The sequence below is a fragment of the Folsomia candida genome, unplaced genomic scaffold (genome assembly GCF_002217175.1).
Source record: "Folsomia candida strain VU population unplaced genomic scaffold, ASM221717v1 Fcan01_Sc028, whole genome shotgun sequence".
Classification (NCBI taxonomy): Eukaryota; Metazoa; Arthropoda; class Collembola; order Entomobryomorpha; family Isotomidae; genus Folsomia; species Folsomia candida.
Window position 1 is genome coordinate 1,326,538 of NW_019091220.1, and position 18,704 is coordinate 1,345,241.

Consider the following 18,704-nt stretch of genomic DNA (forward strand, 5'->3'; position numbering starts at 1 on the left):
GAATCTGAGAACTTCTCCAGCGCAGCCCATCAACTAATGCTCAAGTACAAGGATAAGAAATGGTATCAACTATGAGCGACTAATTTTCTGCACCAGGAATTTTACACATCTCACTTACTACATAAAAGTTATTACGAAACGGTGCTACATACTTCAGCTACAATAGAGAGAGGACTTGGTCAGTAAGGATTTTTTAAAAAAGAGTCGACTCTCATCATCAGTGGCTGGATCACGTAAAATCTTACATCTGGGATTAATGCAAAATAATTACAATTCAGGAAAATGTTGAATTACTAAAATTATTGTATAGACACCTTGACGGTGGTGGTGCTAAAAATGCATACGCAAAACGCAAGCAGTACTGTACTTACAATTTTTTGACACAAAATACCTCTGCCGGAATATTACTTGAAAATTTTGAGTGCAAAATAAGTCACGAGGCACATAAATACTTGTATACTTGTACTTTTTAGAGGGCGGAATATGATGTCCGCGTTTAATAGCCTTTTTGATATTCGGAAAATGTTCTAAAAAATGTTCGTAGTTTGTCTCTCTCTAGTCTAAAAAATACCAAATTTTTGGGGTGCTACTAATTAGCTAAAGGCGACCATACATATTACGTAGCAAAGAAAACATAGTGAAGAAATTTGTAGTCGCAGACCATCAGGAAATCAAGTTGACTTAGATTTTATCAAGACTTTAAGAAAAATGAGTAGCACTAATTTAGCAAATCAAAAATTAGCGTGCTATAGAAAGGAAACTTATTGAGAGACAATTCGCACAATTTTAATGAGAAAAATTTAAAACTGCGAGTTAACGTCATTTCAATAGTTTTAACACAATTTAAAAAATTTGCGCTTTATTAAAAGAAATTTAGTTACCTTTTTTGTCTCTTAAATAAATTATAGAATAATTATTGAGCACACTTTGAAAAAGGCAAAACGTGACAAATAACAAGACAAAATAATTAAGAATTTATTAAACAAAAACTCTTCTGTAGTTTCATGTTTAGTGGTGAAAAAATGCAAATTATCAAAAAAAATATTCTTCATAATAATTTCAAAATGACCATAAAATTTAAACACATTTTTTACTGTTCGAAAAAAATATTGATTAGTGCTTCCAAAAAACAAACCCTTGCTAATTTCGTCAAAATAGAAAAGCAGTTCAACTGCAAAAACTTGAAAACATTTTGTGATTTATTATATTATGAAAAAATACATTCCAGCTTTTTAACTAATTACAATTAATTATCAATTCTGGTGCGTATACTCGTGATCATTTAATGATAATCATATGACAAATATTGATAAGAAATGGGATACACGCACTTGTAATACTCTCTCTGCGTAAATCTGCACACACAAATAAGCTAAAAAAATTAAGAAGGAAAAAGTCAAGAAATTAATGGTTAACGGGACATGAATTAAATTTAAAAAATCTACTATTATACGATTACAATTATTATTTAATGTGTCTCTGTCTTAAAAAATGGTTAAAAACTGAATTTTATTTACAAAATCGTTATTATAGAAATGATGATAAATACCTTTTAATGTACTCAAAAATATTTGACTATAATGTTATTTAACATTATAGGTTTAATTAATTGCTACATAGTGAAAAATATATATGATGGGAAAACAATAGCAGGAATACAATAAATTAAATAAAGACATTCACTCGGTGTGGAATTTGAAATTAAATAATAATTTTCAATGTCTTTAACAATCTTTTCATGAAAATAGGGTGAGAGGGTGACGCTGCTCTGGTGTACCGTTTAAGAGCATAGAGGGCACGGGCGTTATTTTCTCATTATGATGACTAATTCTTTCCACTTTCTCCAGATTACTTGCGTTATTGATGGTTTCGCTCTGTGTGTAAAGGATTTCCATTTGATCACCAAATGCAAAAATTCCTTACATCTTTTTTTTCATTAAGAAAAATTCCAATTCTTTCAAAAAAATTACAGAGAAATTCTCACTTTCTTTTCCTATCACTACTTTCTTTTTAAAAAAACCTAAAAGGAACTTCTTCCCCCCAATTCTCGTTAAATTAAACCCTCATAAAATTAATTATTCAAATATAAAATCTGTTCTTTCCTAAAGAGAGAGAGAGACCCGGAGAGAAAGGGAGATTGAAATAGACGCCCGTTTTCGACAATAACCATTCTCCTTGATTTTATTATCATCAGAGCCAAACGCTCTCTCTCTCTCTTCATTTGCCTCCTGAGCAGACTAATATATTTCATTGTCTCTTGATTCACTGCCACCAAAACCAAACCCACCAAAGTAAATATACCAGCGAGAGAGAAAGTAAAAGCTACCTCATCAACCTTTCACTCTGATAATGAAGCCAAGTCTCTCCTCCCAACTAAACAGCGAGCCAATTTCTCTCATACCTAAAACGAGACAGAGTGGAAAAAAGGATTCGATTTTTACGGGTATTTTACTTAAAAAGGAGCCAGCCTTAAAAGATCAGTTCGAGATCATTATGTTCATGTCGCTTCATTTATTTTCTGGCTGTGCGGTATTTTAGTAAATGTTTTGTATCGTCGTCGTCGATTCCTCGTGGTGGTGGTGGTGGGAGAGACCCTCATTTTCCAGTAAAAGACAGCCACATGCCATACCACTAAACCCAATTGTATCAAATCAACTGGCATCAGCAATTGAGCAGCAGCAAAGGAAAAGCCAGCGATGAGATGAGATGATGAGTAAAGCGGTGGTGGTGACGAAAAGGGTGAAAGAATGGGATGAACGACGAGGGATATGCTTCTCTCTTTTGTTGTCTACACAGGATGACAAAATAGTCGAGAGAGAATGGTGGAAGGGGAGAAATTTTAGAATCTACACTGCTGCACAGGAATTATTCAATTTTAAAACTCAAGTGAATTTCAACAGAGAGAGAGGAATTGAACGAAAAGCGTCGTCGTCATCGGTTCTGGATGTACATGAATTTCTCCCTCTGCGAGATAATCCTATCTGCCCGGGCTCCACACGTTTGCCTTGTGGTTAAGCCATCCCATTTTACACGAGATGAAGTGAAAATGTAATTTTTAAAGACTTTTTTTCTGTAAAAGAATCGTCGTAATTTTTTCGTAAAGAAAATAGAGAATTTTACTTTCTCTTTTAGAGACACACACAAGTAACTACAAATCATGAAAAGTTTCACATTCCGGATGGATGGAAACGTACCCCTTCATTAGAGATCTTCTTTCTCTCTGACTCCACTCTGACCGCGCCTCCTTAATGAATATTCAGCAGTTACTTTTTTCCCACTAAAGTAAAAGTCTCTCTCTCTCTCTCGAAAACTTTCCAAAGTCGGCGACGACGGGTTGACTTGGAAAAAAAGAAAATGAGAAAGTACGGAAGAGAGAAAAAAGCATAGTTTTCAAGACTTTCTTTAGAGGGTTATGAAACACGCTGTCTGATTCTGACGTTGACTACCTTTCTCTCTTAAATATCTTGACTTTCTTTTTTTTCAAGGGGGATTTTTCCTCTCTCTAGTCTTTCTTATAATGAAGATGAGTCCTATGCTGACTAAGATAATGTGGTGTAATGAAGAGCAGAGTATAACCCTTTCACTCCTCTCTCTTGAACTCGTGCTTTTTCACAGGGATAGTATTTCCAGAAAGGAAAGGATGTACCGGGGGGATCAACCTTTAGCCAACACAACACACAATTTTCTCGTCCGGAAATGTCTTGTGCAACTAACTAAAAAGACCGTGGCTCATTTTCTACGCTCAACCGACCCCACAGTCTCTCTCTCGCTGCTACTACGAGGATAATATGTCGAGGGAGAGGGATATGTTGATTTTGTGTTGTATGGCCAGATTTCCCATCCTTTATGCGAATCCAGTTTTAGACAATTCTTTATATTATGGTAGTTAACATTTCCGCTCCAACGAGTCCTCGCTACACACAAAACTTGATCTCATTATACACGCTCTGGAGTATCACCACTGCTGCTGTTGTAGAAAAATTCTAGGAAATTTACACCCACCGAAAAAAAAAACCCCACGCTATAAACTATTAATGAAATTATCACTTTACCCTGTCATCTCATAAAATGAGTTATTACACGCTGACCACGAAAAGATCATGATGATTGGACCTCTTTAAAGGTCCTCTGACTATTATTGAGCGTGTGTGTGTGGGGAATTGCGGCGTCGAATATTTCTTCTCGTCGTTGTCCTGGCAACAAAATCAGAGAGAGATCATTACCTCTCCCCTCTCTCTCATAATAAACATAACAATCTCTCACCGTGAAACTTTCCTCGCTTATAAAATCAGAGAGATAACCTACGTCGTCGAGAGGCCATCATCATTATGACTTTGTCCATGAGACGTGTGTGTGTGTGTTTCATAACTGTACAGAGAGATCAGAGGAGGAGGCGGAGGGGGGAGTCGTGGTGAAAACAAAAAAAGGAGCCAAAAACTTGAGAATGACTGTACATTTGGTGAACGATCAAAAAATGCAAATGTCCACCTTCCGTCATAGCATCCGCTTGCCATTTTTTACGCCACATTACTACCAGAGTTGTCCTCTGTCTCTACCACTCGACAAAATCATCAGTCACCAAATGCCCCTCCACCAGCGGTATCACCACCGATATCATATTCTCTCGTATGATGACAACCAGAGAGAGAGAGATGATAAACAAGAAGGGATATTTAGTAAATTCACCAAGTGAACGATTTCCACTGAAGAGTAAAGAGAGACCGAGGGTGGGGATGTGTGTGTGTATTTTTTGGTATATTTCCTGACTCTCTACTACCGTGTCGAAACAATGGACTCTGTTCTCTGGTAGCGGAGAAGAGAGAGAAAAAAAGAGACTATTAGAACAAGAGAGCACTTTGAATTATTGTCTTTCTATGCAGAAATGAGAGTCCCTTTTTATTTCCGACGCCGCACACTCGATCTCAGAGAGAGTAATGATGGTGGTGGTTGTGTGGGGATGACCATGAGAATCCCCTCCGACTCGTGTGTTATGATCTCTTAAATGCAGCAGCAGAAGCAGCAGAGGTACTTGGTCCCAGCCAGGAGAGATGAAGATGAAAGATGATGTTACCTCTGGTGAGAAAATCTCTCTTTCTCTCTTTTAAAAAAAAGTGAGAGAAAGAAAGTGAAAAAAGTCAGTTTAAATGGTCAGATCTGGTGGATGATAAAGTGCGACCAGTTCAGAAAGTTTAGTTTACTTTTAGAGGAGTGAAAGTGGAAAAAGGTGGACAACCCCTTCTTCTTTTTTTCATCCCCTTTAAACTTTTCTCTCTTTATTTTTTTAAAGCGAAACAAAAAAAAACAGTTTGAATTTGTCTTTTGTATTTTACAAAACGAAAAAAAAACTTTTAATAAAAACTTTCTCCGCTTTCTCTTTTCTCGCAATTTAAACTTTTTCTTTCTTCTTCTTCGCTCCCTTAATGATTGGGCAGTCTGTTGGGTGGGGACTAATAGAATACAATATTTCAATAGCCTCCCTGCTCTACACGGAGATAAAAAAGTCAGTGTCTTATGAAATATGTGTATCGGAAGGAGAGAGAGAAAGACTGGTCAATTCCGTTGGGCAGTCTCTCTCCAATCTACTCGCTGACTACATTATTATATATTATTTGCCAATTGATGTGGAAGTTCATGCTACATTTACTCTGCTGCCTCCTCCTCCCTCTGACCAAACAGAGACAGTGGCAACATTCGATAAAATATATCGTCTTTTCTTGACCAATGTAGTCTTTTGCTGGGTGTTTATATTAAGGAAAAAAGAAGTCCGTCTCACCACCACCAAAAAATATCGCACAAAATTGCTGCTGCCTCTTATTCCGACGATAGAGCTCTTCAATCATCATCAAAAATGACCACCACTTCTTCAACTACTTGGTCGACTGTGTGTGTGCTCATGTTTCATGTATGAGTCTCTTTCTCATGGTAATTTACAAAACCCTTTTTCTTTCCTGCTTGCTCTCGATTTTCAATCATTTTTTTTCGAGAAGAAGAGAGATGTTGCAATATGTGAACTAATGGTTTGACCGTCTATATTTCTCATCGTCGGTGATGGTCCTAGTGGTAAAATTTCTGTATCAAATTCCCTCTCCGCTTCTTCTTCTTGTCGGTTATATAAATTCATATCTCTGATAAAGAGAGAAATCCCATTAAATAAACCACGTGATAGGTTATGGATGACCACCACTCGCCACTAAGTGAGATAAGCCCCACACGACCATCATTACCAATGCATTGATTTCGTAGCGAGCGAGAGGAGGAATTTTTCCTCTTTGATATTTCTCTCCATCATCACACCAAAGAGGAATTTTTAGTTTTAAGAGCTTATATATGATCAAATTGTGTAACGTATCGCGTCTCAAAGCTTTCGGACTTTGAGATTAGTCTTTTAGCCCCAAAAAACACATCGCCACCAAAAAATCTTCATCCCCACGTTGTCTCAAAATGTTGATCGGATCTCTCTCTCTGATCCAGATTTTCCCTTAAAGGATTCAGCATGTTGTGCAAGCGGACGAGGACACACACACGCTTTTCAAATAATATTGGTGGCATGTTGTATTAGAATTTAGAATTTAGATTTTGAAATCCCATCCTCTCTCTCTCGGCTACAGATTGGTTTCCTCGCTCTCTTGTCTTAGCCAAGGTTATTATTCCAAAGCTGTTTTTCAAAAACTAAAGCCCACCACACACATCCACCCTGAAAGCCCTGGTGTACCCACTTTTCCAAGAAGAGGAAACTTTTTCCACATTGCATACGATTACAGCCACGCGAGACGGATTTTGAGGTGTATTCAGCAAAAGAACGTATGTGGTGTCGAAATGGCGTCGACGATGTTCCAGATGGAAATCAAAGTTGCTGCTTCTTCTCCATTTTCCAAGAATCTCTCTTCGTATGGACGAAGGAGCGAGTGGAGAGAGATTCAGACGACAAGACATTATACTTTACAATAAGGAGACACACATGTCTTTGAGAGATGAAAGTATCCCATGCTGCTGAATTACATTAGCTCCTCCACGACCGACGCCGCTTCTCTTACGTCCACCAACACCAGAATAGGTCCAATTGAATTGGAGATTTTTCCTCTCATTGAATATTATAGCCGCACCATCGTCGTCGTCGGCCAATACAGAAGGTAGTCGCAAGGACTATATATTCCGTGTGTAACAGTATTTTTTTGCTTTTAACTGGATTGCTTTTTCCTCACAAAAGACTATGGTGTATGAGAGTGGTGGTGGTGTGTGGGTAGAGAGGAAAATACCACCGCACACATCAAAGAGTAATGGTATCGGGGGCAAGAGTGGAAATGAATTCAAAGACTAAAGAGAAAGCAATAATATTAAAGGACACACGGCTAGAAAAAGAGTAGAAAAGAGAGAAAATAGTTACATGATAAAATAATCACCAGGCGATCACGGAATGAGCAATGAGTCTGGAATTTCTGGATTACTTTCGCTGTTAAGAAAGAAAAGTTTTGTTATCCGAATTTTTTTTGGAAATTCCCGTGTGACAGATTTATTTCGTGCTTATTTGTGCTTTTTTCGGTGTAAAAGAAATTGCAGAATACAAATTATTCACGTAATAATTATCCCCGCTCTTCGCATTTTCGTCGGCATTTTTATTATCTAAGCGGCTAAAGCGATCAGCGTAGGGAGAAACATTAAAATAAATAAAAAGTTTTGTGTCCAAAAGAAACAATTCGAGAGGAGTATCATGAATTAAATAAACGTTTAACACCCTTTTCGTTCGTTCATTCTCTTTGATGGCGTAGCAGTTTTTAAGGGGGAAATGTCAATAAAAGTCTCTTTTGTAGCGAGAATAGAGTGTGTTTTTCAGAGAGAGTAAAGCACACAACTGTCAAAGTTTCTCTCTTTTAGGAACAATTAGTAGAATAGGACAATTGGATCATGTTTTTATATACACATGTCAGCAGAATGACGCGTGTTATTTTCCACCACCAGCAACACCACCACCAAAGCGATGGAGAGACGGAGGAGAGGGTGAAATATGTTTTTGTAATATCTCTCTCACCTATTGTAACCTTTGGGTACAGGTGCATTTTGCGCATATTTAATTAGCCAAAAAGTTTATCCACTTGTGTAATGTTATTCGGGTGGTAGTTTTGACTCTATTTCTTATTAGCTCTCTGCTGCTGCCATCCTTTTGGGTGGTGGTGGTGGATGGATGGTGATGCATGTGTCCGGTGTAACAATGGGAGATAAACAACAATGGGGCGACAACATCTGTACAACACTCTCGTATTTGCATTGCAGATTTACTGATGGAGAGAAAGAGAGAGACGCCTGGAGTTTAGAGTTTGTATGGAAATGTCACTATTCGAAAATGATGGAATTGGATGGATTGCTTGGGAGGATAAAGAAAAGGGTCGCGTCGGGTTAGCCAAGAGTACAATTGGATGATATTGGTGTATATTAGTGGTTGGGGTGGTGGTGGTGCCATGTGGATGTGATTCCAATAAAGTCACCTCATAATAATGTGACCTGGAGAACACGCCGTGGGAGTTGTGTGTCGTGACCTTTTATACAACTTTATATTTATCGCTCAATCGCATAGTTTCTTGAGGTTTATTTCCACCAATTTTATGCAAATGTTTTTACTCATAAAAAAATATTGACCATTCATCCCCCAACCCCAAAACGTCAAGAGGCTTCTTACCTAATTCCGATAATTGAATGAATTGTTATTAGCTGATTGCTCGTTCTTGTGTGAAATTAGAATTTTATTTGTATTTCTTGTCAGCCCTCCTCTTCGGCTGTCCACCCATCGCAGCACACGCTATCCGACCTCCTCTCTCCATCCTCCGTTATGAGATCCTCTCCGTTTTATGTCTCTCTGTGGTTTTGCTTCATTTGGTAAAAGGTCGGTCGTTTCGGGGCTGTCTTGTTAACCGCGTGCTCTAGCTCTTTATTTATTACGAGCAGTAAAATTACAAACCACGCCACTTTTGGAATCAATCGGACGCTTTGCTAATAAATGTGCTTTCCTGCGGTCTTGTTGTATGTCTAGTTAGTTAATTAGTTATACTACCCCACGCAAAAGTAAAGTCAAGAGAGAAATGCAACAGCCTGCTGCCTTTCTCTCTCTAACCCATCAATCATCCCTTTCTCCCAGAGCAGAGTCAACCATGGTTTGTGTGCGATAAGTGACAAGTGTGGTTCAATTTGGGTTTTGGTGAAATCAAAATATATCGAAACAAAAGAACCCTTCAGTTGACACTAAACTAAACTAACCGAGTGACGAACGAGATGGAACGAGGGGTGCACAATCATGATCCAGGTTCATGCTGATGTCTTTTCGGTGGTTGGGTTCTACTGCATGTCGGTGTGGACGGAGAAATGAGAAAAAAGGGTGGAGGAAAGTGTGATGCCACAAGGGACGAGTCGTGCAAGGGGTGCAAGGGGCAAAGTGCGACTCATGGGATGATCATCTCTTCTGAGAGAGATCGTAATAATAAAACTTAAGCCAAACTGAAACACATGCCAAAATTCCCACCCGACCATCCATCCGATTCTCTCTCTGCTAGTAGCACCACCACCACGGACAAAGGAGAGAAAAGCTTGTGTAAACTGAAAACCGTGGACTAAACCAAAATATTATTGCACTAATCTGAGCGTGTAATTTCTTCATCATACGGTTTAAATAAAAATTGTGTGTGCTCTTTCTCTTTCGCTCCCTGTGCACCATATGCCGCCTGCTGAGGCCACACCCCTTTCTTTTTCTAGCTACTACGGCACCCCGATTAAAAAGCAATTCTGTCCAAATTCATTTATTTTAAAATTTCTTTAAATCTCCAATTGTCCCCGTCGCGTTATCTTTATTTCATCGCATCCACATTTCTTTGCCCGCTTGTCACGCTTCTCTGGAGTCTTTAAAGTCTGTTAAATTAACGGCTTTTACTCCCATTTGAGGAATTTCCATCCACTTTCCCCACCAACAACCATCCTATGAAATCACTTCCATTACACAAATTCTAAACTAAACCTTGCTAAACCTTTCCTCTCTCTCTCTGGACTATCCGATTCGTTTGATGATTGCAATACTACCACCACCCACTTAATACGAGAGTTGTTGGAGATTTTGTTGTGTGTGCGATATCCTCTCTCCTCGCTTTATACGTAATACATTTTCATGGGAAACATTATTAGAGTTAGCGAGAGGAAATTTTGGAGTGCTTTTTGGGATCTGCTGGATCTATCTCTTGTTGTACTCGCTTCTCATCCTTTGCATCGGGTGAGTAGGAGAAGAGGAGGATAGATTTTGGATCCCTGAGAATTCTCTGAATATTCATAAAGATTCATTTAAATTGCTAATGAACTACCTGCAAAGAGATTTCTCAATGCACATTCTCCTAGACCAACCAGATTGCCAAGTGTTAACCGGCACTCTGAGTGCGAGCTGCTGCTCCGGATGGATTTTTTTCACTACACGATCTGCTAATACGCGTTTTTTTTGTAGAAATGGGATTTTTCTTATGGAATTTGCTCTAACTTTCTTTTTAGGGAAAAAAGTGTGAGGAAAAACCCGAACAATACGGGAGATAAACATTTTCGATTTTCGGTTTTCTCTCTTCACCAGAAATATGTACATGGAGAAATAATTTGCATAATCTTCCACTCACTTCCTCCAGCTTCTTCTTAAATAATAATACGTCAGGTTTTCACTACGGCTTAACGTTGTTAAAAAGAATCTGATTTTTCTCACTCTTTCCTTCACTTTAATTTGAATCTGCTCAGGAGGATTGAGGAGAATCTGCAGCAGAGAGAGAGAAAAAAAATCTGTGTCCCTTCATGGTGAAGAAATTTTGCATTAGAAATATTAAAAAGATTTCAGGACTACTTTTTTCTTACATAATTTCAGAATTATCAAAACATCTCTGCAGCACGGTAGCCGGGATGGGAATGCCTTTTGTCAGATTGCATTTAATCGATAATTATTACCAAGAAAAACTTGCATGGCTGACTCTGAGCAGAGTCGAGTCGTCTGCATAATCTCAGTGTAATAATCTCTCAAATGATGAATCTCCTTGTAATAATAATCATAAAAAAAACAATTGATAGCTTCAAGCTACTGTTTTACTCGTCGTGTAATAACAACAAGTCTGCCCTGCTACGTGGTGGCTGGGAGATCGTGCATTTAATATATTTTGTGTAATGAAATGAATCGTCGTATATGCAAAACAGAGGGAAAAATATGTGCATACAGAAGAGGGCTTAACTCTCCAAAGTTGCTATATCTAAAGAGAGACTGAGGCTGAGAGAGGGTTGATTACATGCAGAAGAGAGTCGGTCAGTTAATTCAAGAAGCCAGAGAGTAATTTGATACGCCCACTTCATATGGAAACTCTGAGAGAGAGGATTGATGTGATTTTTAGAATATTAGAGAGATGAGATGAGGTTTCGAAAAGGTGGTCATGTTGGAATGGTCAAAAATGCCCAATGGTTTAGGAATCAAGAGAGTTAGGGTGATTTTCTTAAAGCCGTTTTTTCTCTTGAGTAAACCCTCCCAAAAGATTTGTGCACATTTCTTAAAAGAGGTGGTGGTGGTTTCGTATTTATTGCATGATTTTTATCCTCGATTATGTAACAGGGTAGAAATTTTGAGACTCAATGATTTATCAAGGTATCGACTGTTTTTGTGTGTTTAGCTAAATATCAAAATTAGCATATCTCTCTCTCTCTCTTAAAGAAAAAAAAATATTGAAACATGGCAATTTTCCCAAGATTACCCCGTGTGATGGCAATAATATAGAGTCAAGAGTTCGTTCTGAGTGTGTGTGCGTCTGTGGGTAATTGAACCCAAAAAGCTGTATTATTATTATTATTATTATCATCGTGAAGAAGATGTGGTGGATACATTCGCGTTATGAGATTCCAGTTTTACGAGACTGCCCTCACCTCACAACAGCCAGGCCAGACCAGAGGAGAGAGATGCCGTTTAACCCTTGAAACCCTCTTGTGTTTAGTTGTATATAATTGGAATGGGCCTTGAGGCGGACTGGGTAAAAATCAGTCAAATATAAAAAGAATGTTGATAATTAACCAGGGGAGTGTAATTGGAGAGAAAGAATGAATAAAAGGGACCTGTATTCTCTGTATATTAAGAAAATTCATAGACGGAGAGAGGTGGGCACTGGCAGGTCGAGACTGGGAGTTGGTTAAGACTGGTGAGCAGGTGGATGTGCATTCCACAGCAAATAATCGATTATACAATTTTTCATTAAAGAGAGTAGTCGTCAACATTGGAATACTTCCAACTTTTCTCTCTCTCCACAAGAGTTAAGAAAGTTCGAGTGTTAATGATCTCGGAGGAAATCTGTATCAGATTGGATAAATCATTTTAATCTCCCACCTCTCACTTACCACTGATCAAATTGATACTGCTGCGCGGCGTTTCCCTTTATCTTTATCATGTAAATGTTTTTTGAGAGAAAAACCTGACCACAAGAGAGGTTCGCTGGGAGTTGGTTGGAAAATGCTACCGTTTTTCCCCCCGTCAAAATATGCAGATCAGCAATTACACGAACGAGCCACGATTCACGGCTTCTTGTTTTTTTTCTTAGTGAGGCAAATACCAAGCAACTAAAAAATTATTCCCGTATCGAAATCATCTTTAATTTAATTTCTAATTTTGGTCCGCATTCTTTTCGTAACACAACAACAGGTGCTTTCTTTTAAGGAAACTTTACAGAAAAATCTCAAAATCTCAAAATCCCCCCGTCATCCCCTAAACTCGAGAGAGAGCAAGAGAGCTAAATCGACTTTCCATGTCGGACACACGACTTTCGGATAAATCCACACACACAATTCACATCCAGTGCATCTCACTTTCCACTCGGATGCCAATAATTTCAAAGAAAAACTAATCTCCGTTGATCATCACGGGGTGAAATTTCATAGATTGCCACAGGATCACTCGGATCTCTGGTGGCGTGTGTATTGGAGAGAAAGAGAGTGTGAAATGTCAACACGATTAGAGGACAGACAGACGACATAAACGGGTAGCTTCTCTCTCACTCTCTCTCCTGTCATACCAAAATATCCACCGACCGAGGAGTTAGTAGTCGTGGTGGTTTGTTTGGCCGGAACAAGTCCATCGGGGAGTTGGTGAAAGGGGGTGAAAAGTGTGAAATCACTTGATGTTAGTGACGTCTATCGAGAGAGAAAGAGCTCGACATCACTCACTCTCAGGGAGAATGACATGTTTTATTACTTTCTCACATTTCTTCAAATGTGCGAGACACGATGAATCTCATCCTCAGATTTATTTTAAATAAAACTGATCAGTTCATCGACTTTTATTAAAATAAATGTAGCCACCCACAATGAAAATTTTTCTGTATACTCTGTTAAGAAAAAAAATATGATTGTTTTCAGTAGCAAAAACAAGTAGTGTGAAATCAGTAACGGTTTTAAACCCGTCGTCTTCCTCCATGAATTATTAATGGACATGAACACTCGCTCTCCCTGAGACTTTGTATTGAAGAGTGAACAGTAAATAATTAGCATACTTTATGCAGAGACGAATCTCCATCCTCTTTCTCAGAGGTTCGTTTATATGACGCTTATTTTCTCTGACTCGAGGAAAACGTGATTTTAAAACCAACACTTTTTGATCCAGATATTTTAACAACGAAATAAAGCAAGTCTATTGTTTTACAACAAAATCTCCACTGATCCATACGCTTCTTTGCTTGGGTAGAAAATTTCTGGAAAAAAAATTCCATGACATGATTCTTATTTCTTTAAAGAAAAAAAAAGATTTCCTTTCAGGATCGTTCGAGAGAGACAGGAAACAGTTAGAAAATGTATGATTTCTTAGGAGAGAATGACATTTAGTCACACTAGAACCATTACAGAGTAAATAACACTAAAACTAATAATTTAAAAATGTAAATAATATATTTTTCCATACGAAATGTTAACATTTTGTGCGTGGCTAGCCGTCGTTTGTGCAGTATTATCTGCTCAGAGAGATGATGATGGCGATGGTGTGAGTGCCTCAAATAACAATCCCCCCAGAATAATTGTAAGATAATTTGGCAATAATCATTTCCATGTCACAAAGGTGGCGACGACCATACAGAAAAACAGTGTTATTGCTCTCTAGCTAACTTTAGGTATGAGTCTCATCCTACTGAATAAAGGGGATGATGAATATTAGACCGTAATGACAGGTGCAGGTTTGTTGTGTGTGCATAGCGTTGTATTTTACAAGGAGAGAAAAAATCATTAATTTTATAACCCAAAAATTTGTCTGTTTCTTTTTTTCTTCTCTCTGAAAAGTTAGTTTGGCGTTGTGCAGACCGGCTGCCTATGCGCTGCATGATAACGCACGATGATGTTGGTAAATAGGATTTAGAGAGAAGAAAAAAACTTGTAGAAACGCACACGCAATCATTTTTATTATAAAAATCGCTCTCCAGCAGGGGGGAAATGTAGTATTTTTTAAAAGAGGAATTTTTATTTTTATAGAAATTGTACTTCCACGATAGCAATTCCAATTGTTTTTCAGGAGATGAGTGGTATTAATTTACAGCCCGAGGTGATATTTGCTAGCTATGACGAGTAAAGATCAAGAAATTAACCAATATATACTTTTTCCTAAAGTCTACTAGAGGAAATAAATAAAAGACTGAAAAGAAATTGGATTTCCGATGGTTCACAGCTGGAGATGAAGATTCTCACAGGAGAAAAACTAACTAAATAAGAAATGCAAGTACATCTAGCTAAATAAGTCGAGAAGAGAAGGTCAGGTCAACTAGTTTTGATTTAGTTTTGACTCTCTTTGTGTAAGTGGGGGGTCAAAATTTCTAGAAATAATTCTATTCCCCCCGAAGCTATCTAGCATTTTCTTTTCTTTTTTTGCAAAATAGTTACGTTACAAAATAATAAATTGCAATGTCTTTTCAGACAAAAGAACGTGTGTGTGTGTGTTAAACGGGTTTAAAGAGTCACAACTTGTTTGTAAATTCTCATGAACATAATTCATCCAAGATTTTATTGGCACACACGAGAAGAAGGAAACATTATTTCCATTCAGAATTTTGTACTGAGAGACAAGAAATGTGAGACGACGAGGACTTGTAGCTCTTTTTTTTCTTAAAGTATAGTGAATGACACCACCACGAGCAACACCATTTTCTTATGCACACATTTAATAATTACCATAAAAAAAGCTATCTCTCTCTCTCTTGGTTAATGATACATCTCTCCAGCAGCAGCAAAAGTTTTGTGAATGAACCACCAGCACTTGAGAGTAAGAGAGTCAGGTAGTGAGAAAAAAAGTAATTATCCATCTCTTTCATCATCATCATCATGATCATCACGGTGGCAGTTAAAAGGAGACAATAAGGATGTTGCTGCCATACTTTTAAATATTCAGAGAAATATCATCGTTAACTTAATGTGTGGAAATATATATTCTTTTAAACAAGAGCTTCTTTTAATGGCAAAGGTGATTTTCTGCTGATAGATTTTTGCTCTCTCTGGATATTGATATTTTTATGCGCTTTTAAATGGAACTCGGAGGAGGTTAGAGATGATGCGAAGGGATGAGAAAGAGGAAAAAGGGATGATGATCTCTCGTGGTGGTGGTGGTGGGTCTCCGCCGTCGGAGTTTAACGATCCTTTTCTAATGGACAAGAAAAAAGGTCCATTTCATTCATACAGTTTTTAATTATTTTTCTAAAACTGTGCTTTCTCATCTCACCCCCGCGAAATATACGCTCTTTTTTTGCTAATAAAAATGTGCATTACGCTTGGTTCACCCTCTTCTTTGCTATCATGTCAAACTGACAGTTGACATTTCAGACGAGGCGTGAAAATTGTGACGAACCTCAAAAACAAGACGACGGGATATTGCTCAATACATATTTTTCGCGTAATAAAAATGCAAATAATTTTTTAAAAAACAATTCGCACAAAATTGATTTAAATATTGCGTCACATCCACCACTAACCACCCTCCAATGGATATAATATTTTCCCCGAAAGAAATTTCCATGTAAAAACAAACGTCTTCTTCTTAATAAGAATTCATCCTTGAGATTCGTCGAGACTCTCGCAATCTCTCTCTCTGATGACAAACGATAAGATTGAAGCACGTTCCACATCACAATTACAAGAGTCAATATCCAATCTGTCTTGATCAGTGGGCTTGTTTTTTTCATTTTCATTCTCTTCAGCATTGAAATGATGAGAGAAATTGCCATTGAAATAGCTACATACGAAGGAACGTGATATTACAGCGTAGTCAACAACATTTTTAGTGGTGAGATGACAGGAAGGGAGGTTGTCAATCTGCGTATTATGGAGGATGTCAAATCTCTCTCTCTCTCTTCTCGTATGATTTGCTTTTTGTTTTAAGCCAAACATGGGACGATGTTCAATGTTTCAATCAATTTGTGACTATAATCAGTTTCTTTTTATTAAGAAATTTTGCAAAGTCATCCTCAATGTTTCCTTCTGTTTTTTTAAATTTTTAATCTTGATGCCAGAAGGGCAGCAGCAGAGGCTAATCTTGATTTTGGTCTCTCCGCTGTGGTCACATCATTATTCTTGTCAAGAAATGAGACGACGATGTTAAGGATGTGCTACTCTCCTCGAATGCATCAAAGGGACCGAATACACTGAATAAAAATCGTCACATATCTCATTTCCAGAAAATTTCTAGTTTTATATGTACGAGTAATTTTATCCTCGTCGTTGGTGAATTATGGGGAAATCATCAAAGAGAAAGAGAGTGTCAAAGTGTACAAAAAGTGATTATCCAGCCAGAGAGAGAGAAATTGTCAAAAGGACCCACTTGATTTTCTAGTTGATAGTAGAGTACACCAAAAATTCAAGTCCCTCTCCTCGAACTAGTCAACCAGATACGCTCCAACTACGCTACCGACGTGAATCTCCAGAGAGAGACCCTGAATTTTTTGAAGGGTTCTCTCACTCATCCATTTCAATCCTTGTTACAACATTTGACATATTTCAGTCAGAGGAAAAAACTCTTCCGGATCACGTAACAAACTAATGTCGTCTTTCTCGAGTAGTAGTTAACAAATTGCAGGTGCTCACTACACTCGATAGAGCGGAGCCTTCTGCTTTGATATTTTTTTCTTACCAACCCTCCAAGAAAGATATTCAAAATAGATGAAAAATGGTTAAAAATCTAACATCTCTGAGAGAGACCCCCACGGGATCGAGGAACTTACAACTCGTTTTACATCCTTCTCTCTCTCGATCTCTGTTATCCAGTTAACGTTTGTTGTATTTGAGTCTACTAGTAGGTACACGAGGAGGGGGATCTTACAGAATCCCACAGGTATACTGAGAAAGAGAGAGATGGGTCAGACAGGGTCAAGCCATGGATATGTGTTACCCCCTTCAAAGTCATAATTCATCCCCAAGTGAGCTTACATTAAACGCCTGTCATTCTTCTCTTACTCGCTCGCGATGAGAAAATGTGAGACGAAAATTACTTTGATATTTATAGGATTCCTGTACACACACAGAGAAACGTGGTTTAAATTGTGCTTAAAAATCGGGCTAAACATTGATTCCATTCATGATTTTGTGGAGCTAAATTTTTTGAAGAAACTTGCACACGCATAGACAAATATCAAGGTATAATTTCTCTAAAGGAGTGAAAGTCCTAAATCTTCAGAGTCTGCTTAAAAGGATTAATTAAACTTTGAGATTTACGATGCATTTTTTTTCTCCCTTGTTGATGAGGATTGTCCGCACCTCATTTTCTTTTTCTTAGACTTCATCCAGACTGAGAGTCAAACAAACAATTCTAAACTAAAATTAACCACATGGATTTTTCCCTTCATATAATTTATGGCTCATTTTTGAACATTTCTTAATAAGCTTTTTTAACTAAATGGAGCATATATTTTTACTAACAAGACGCCAAAAACTCCAGACAGCAGCGGAGAAACAATGACAAAATAGGAAACAATAGAGTAGATTTTTAGGTGACTCTCAATCCATCAATGCCTCTGAACAGTAGTCACACACAGAACCTCAAGGAAATTAGCACCTGGTCGATAAGTATTGTTTTCAGCTATTGTTTGCCTAATCTATTTGAGATTGTGTGATAATCTTCGACTTCTTGGAGGGGTTAAATTCAGCCTTTGTTTAAAATCTTTGTCTTTGTAGTGAGTCTCGTGTGCTTAAAAAAAGTTTTGTGTAATGGATACTTCTTCAGTGGTTCCTTGGTCCGATGCATAAACAGGTTTATAAAGTTTTCGTCTGTTTGCTCATTTCATTTTCGTTGGAAGACGACGACGTCACTCGACGCTGAAATTGGTGATCTTTTAAGCAGCGGGTTTATAATAATTGGCTTTTGAATTGGTATTTGTATCAATATTATTAGAGTTGAACTGTTTTTGACCTTTATGACAATTGACAGAATTTACACTGATACTTTTGTCAATTGACTCAATAATTCAAATTCCAAACTGTCACACAATAAAACCTGTCAAAAAAGATGAAAAATGAATCTAACACAAAAATAGAATCAACCTTGTCCATCTCAATATAAAAACGGAGGAGGAGGAGAGGAATCTCAAATTCCCACAATAATAATAAAAGGATCCAGAGAATGGAGAGTGGAGCATAAGCTAAAAGCATCATCAGTCTCTCATCATCATCCTATTAGATTTTCAAATTTTACCAAATTTCTTATGCATGTG

The 18,704-nt window shown here is 37.7% G+C and overlaps 1 protein-coding gene across 6 annotated transcripts in view; it reads left to right on the forward strand.

The window, feature by feature from the left end:
* The window catches only part of LOC110859758 (syntaxin-binding protein 5), a 37,532-nt gene extending 35,823 nt beyond the window's left edge, over positions 1-1,709 (forward strand). For 5 of the 6 annotated variants that reach the window (XM_035859834.1, XM_022108740.2, XM_022108742.2 and 2 more), the window contains one exon: positions 2-1,706. In XM_035859834.1, coding sequence (XP_035715727.1) covers positions 2-75 — 74 coding nt within the window. In that variant the 3' untranslated portion in view covers positions 76-1,706. Of the gene's footprint in view, position 1 lies in introns of all 6 variants that reach the window. The other variant, XM_035859835.1, reaches the window with a different exon arrangement.
* The last annotated feature ends 16,995 nt before the right edge of the window (positions 1,710-18,704 follow it).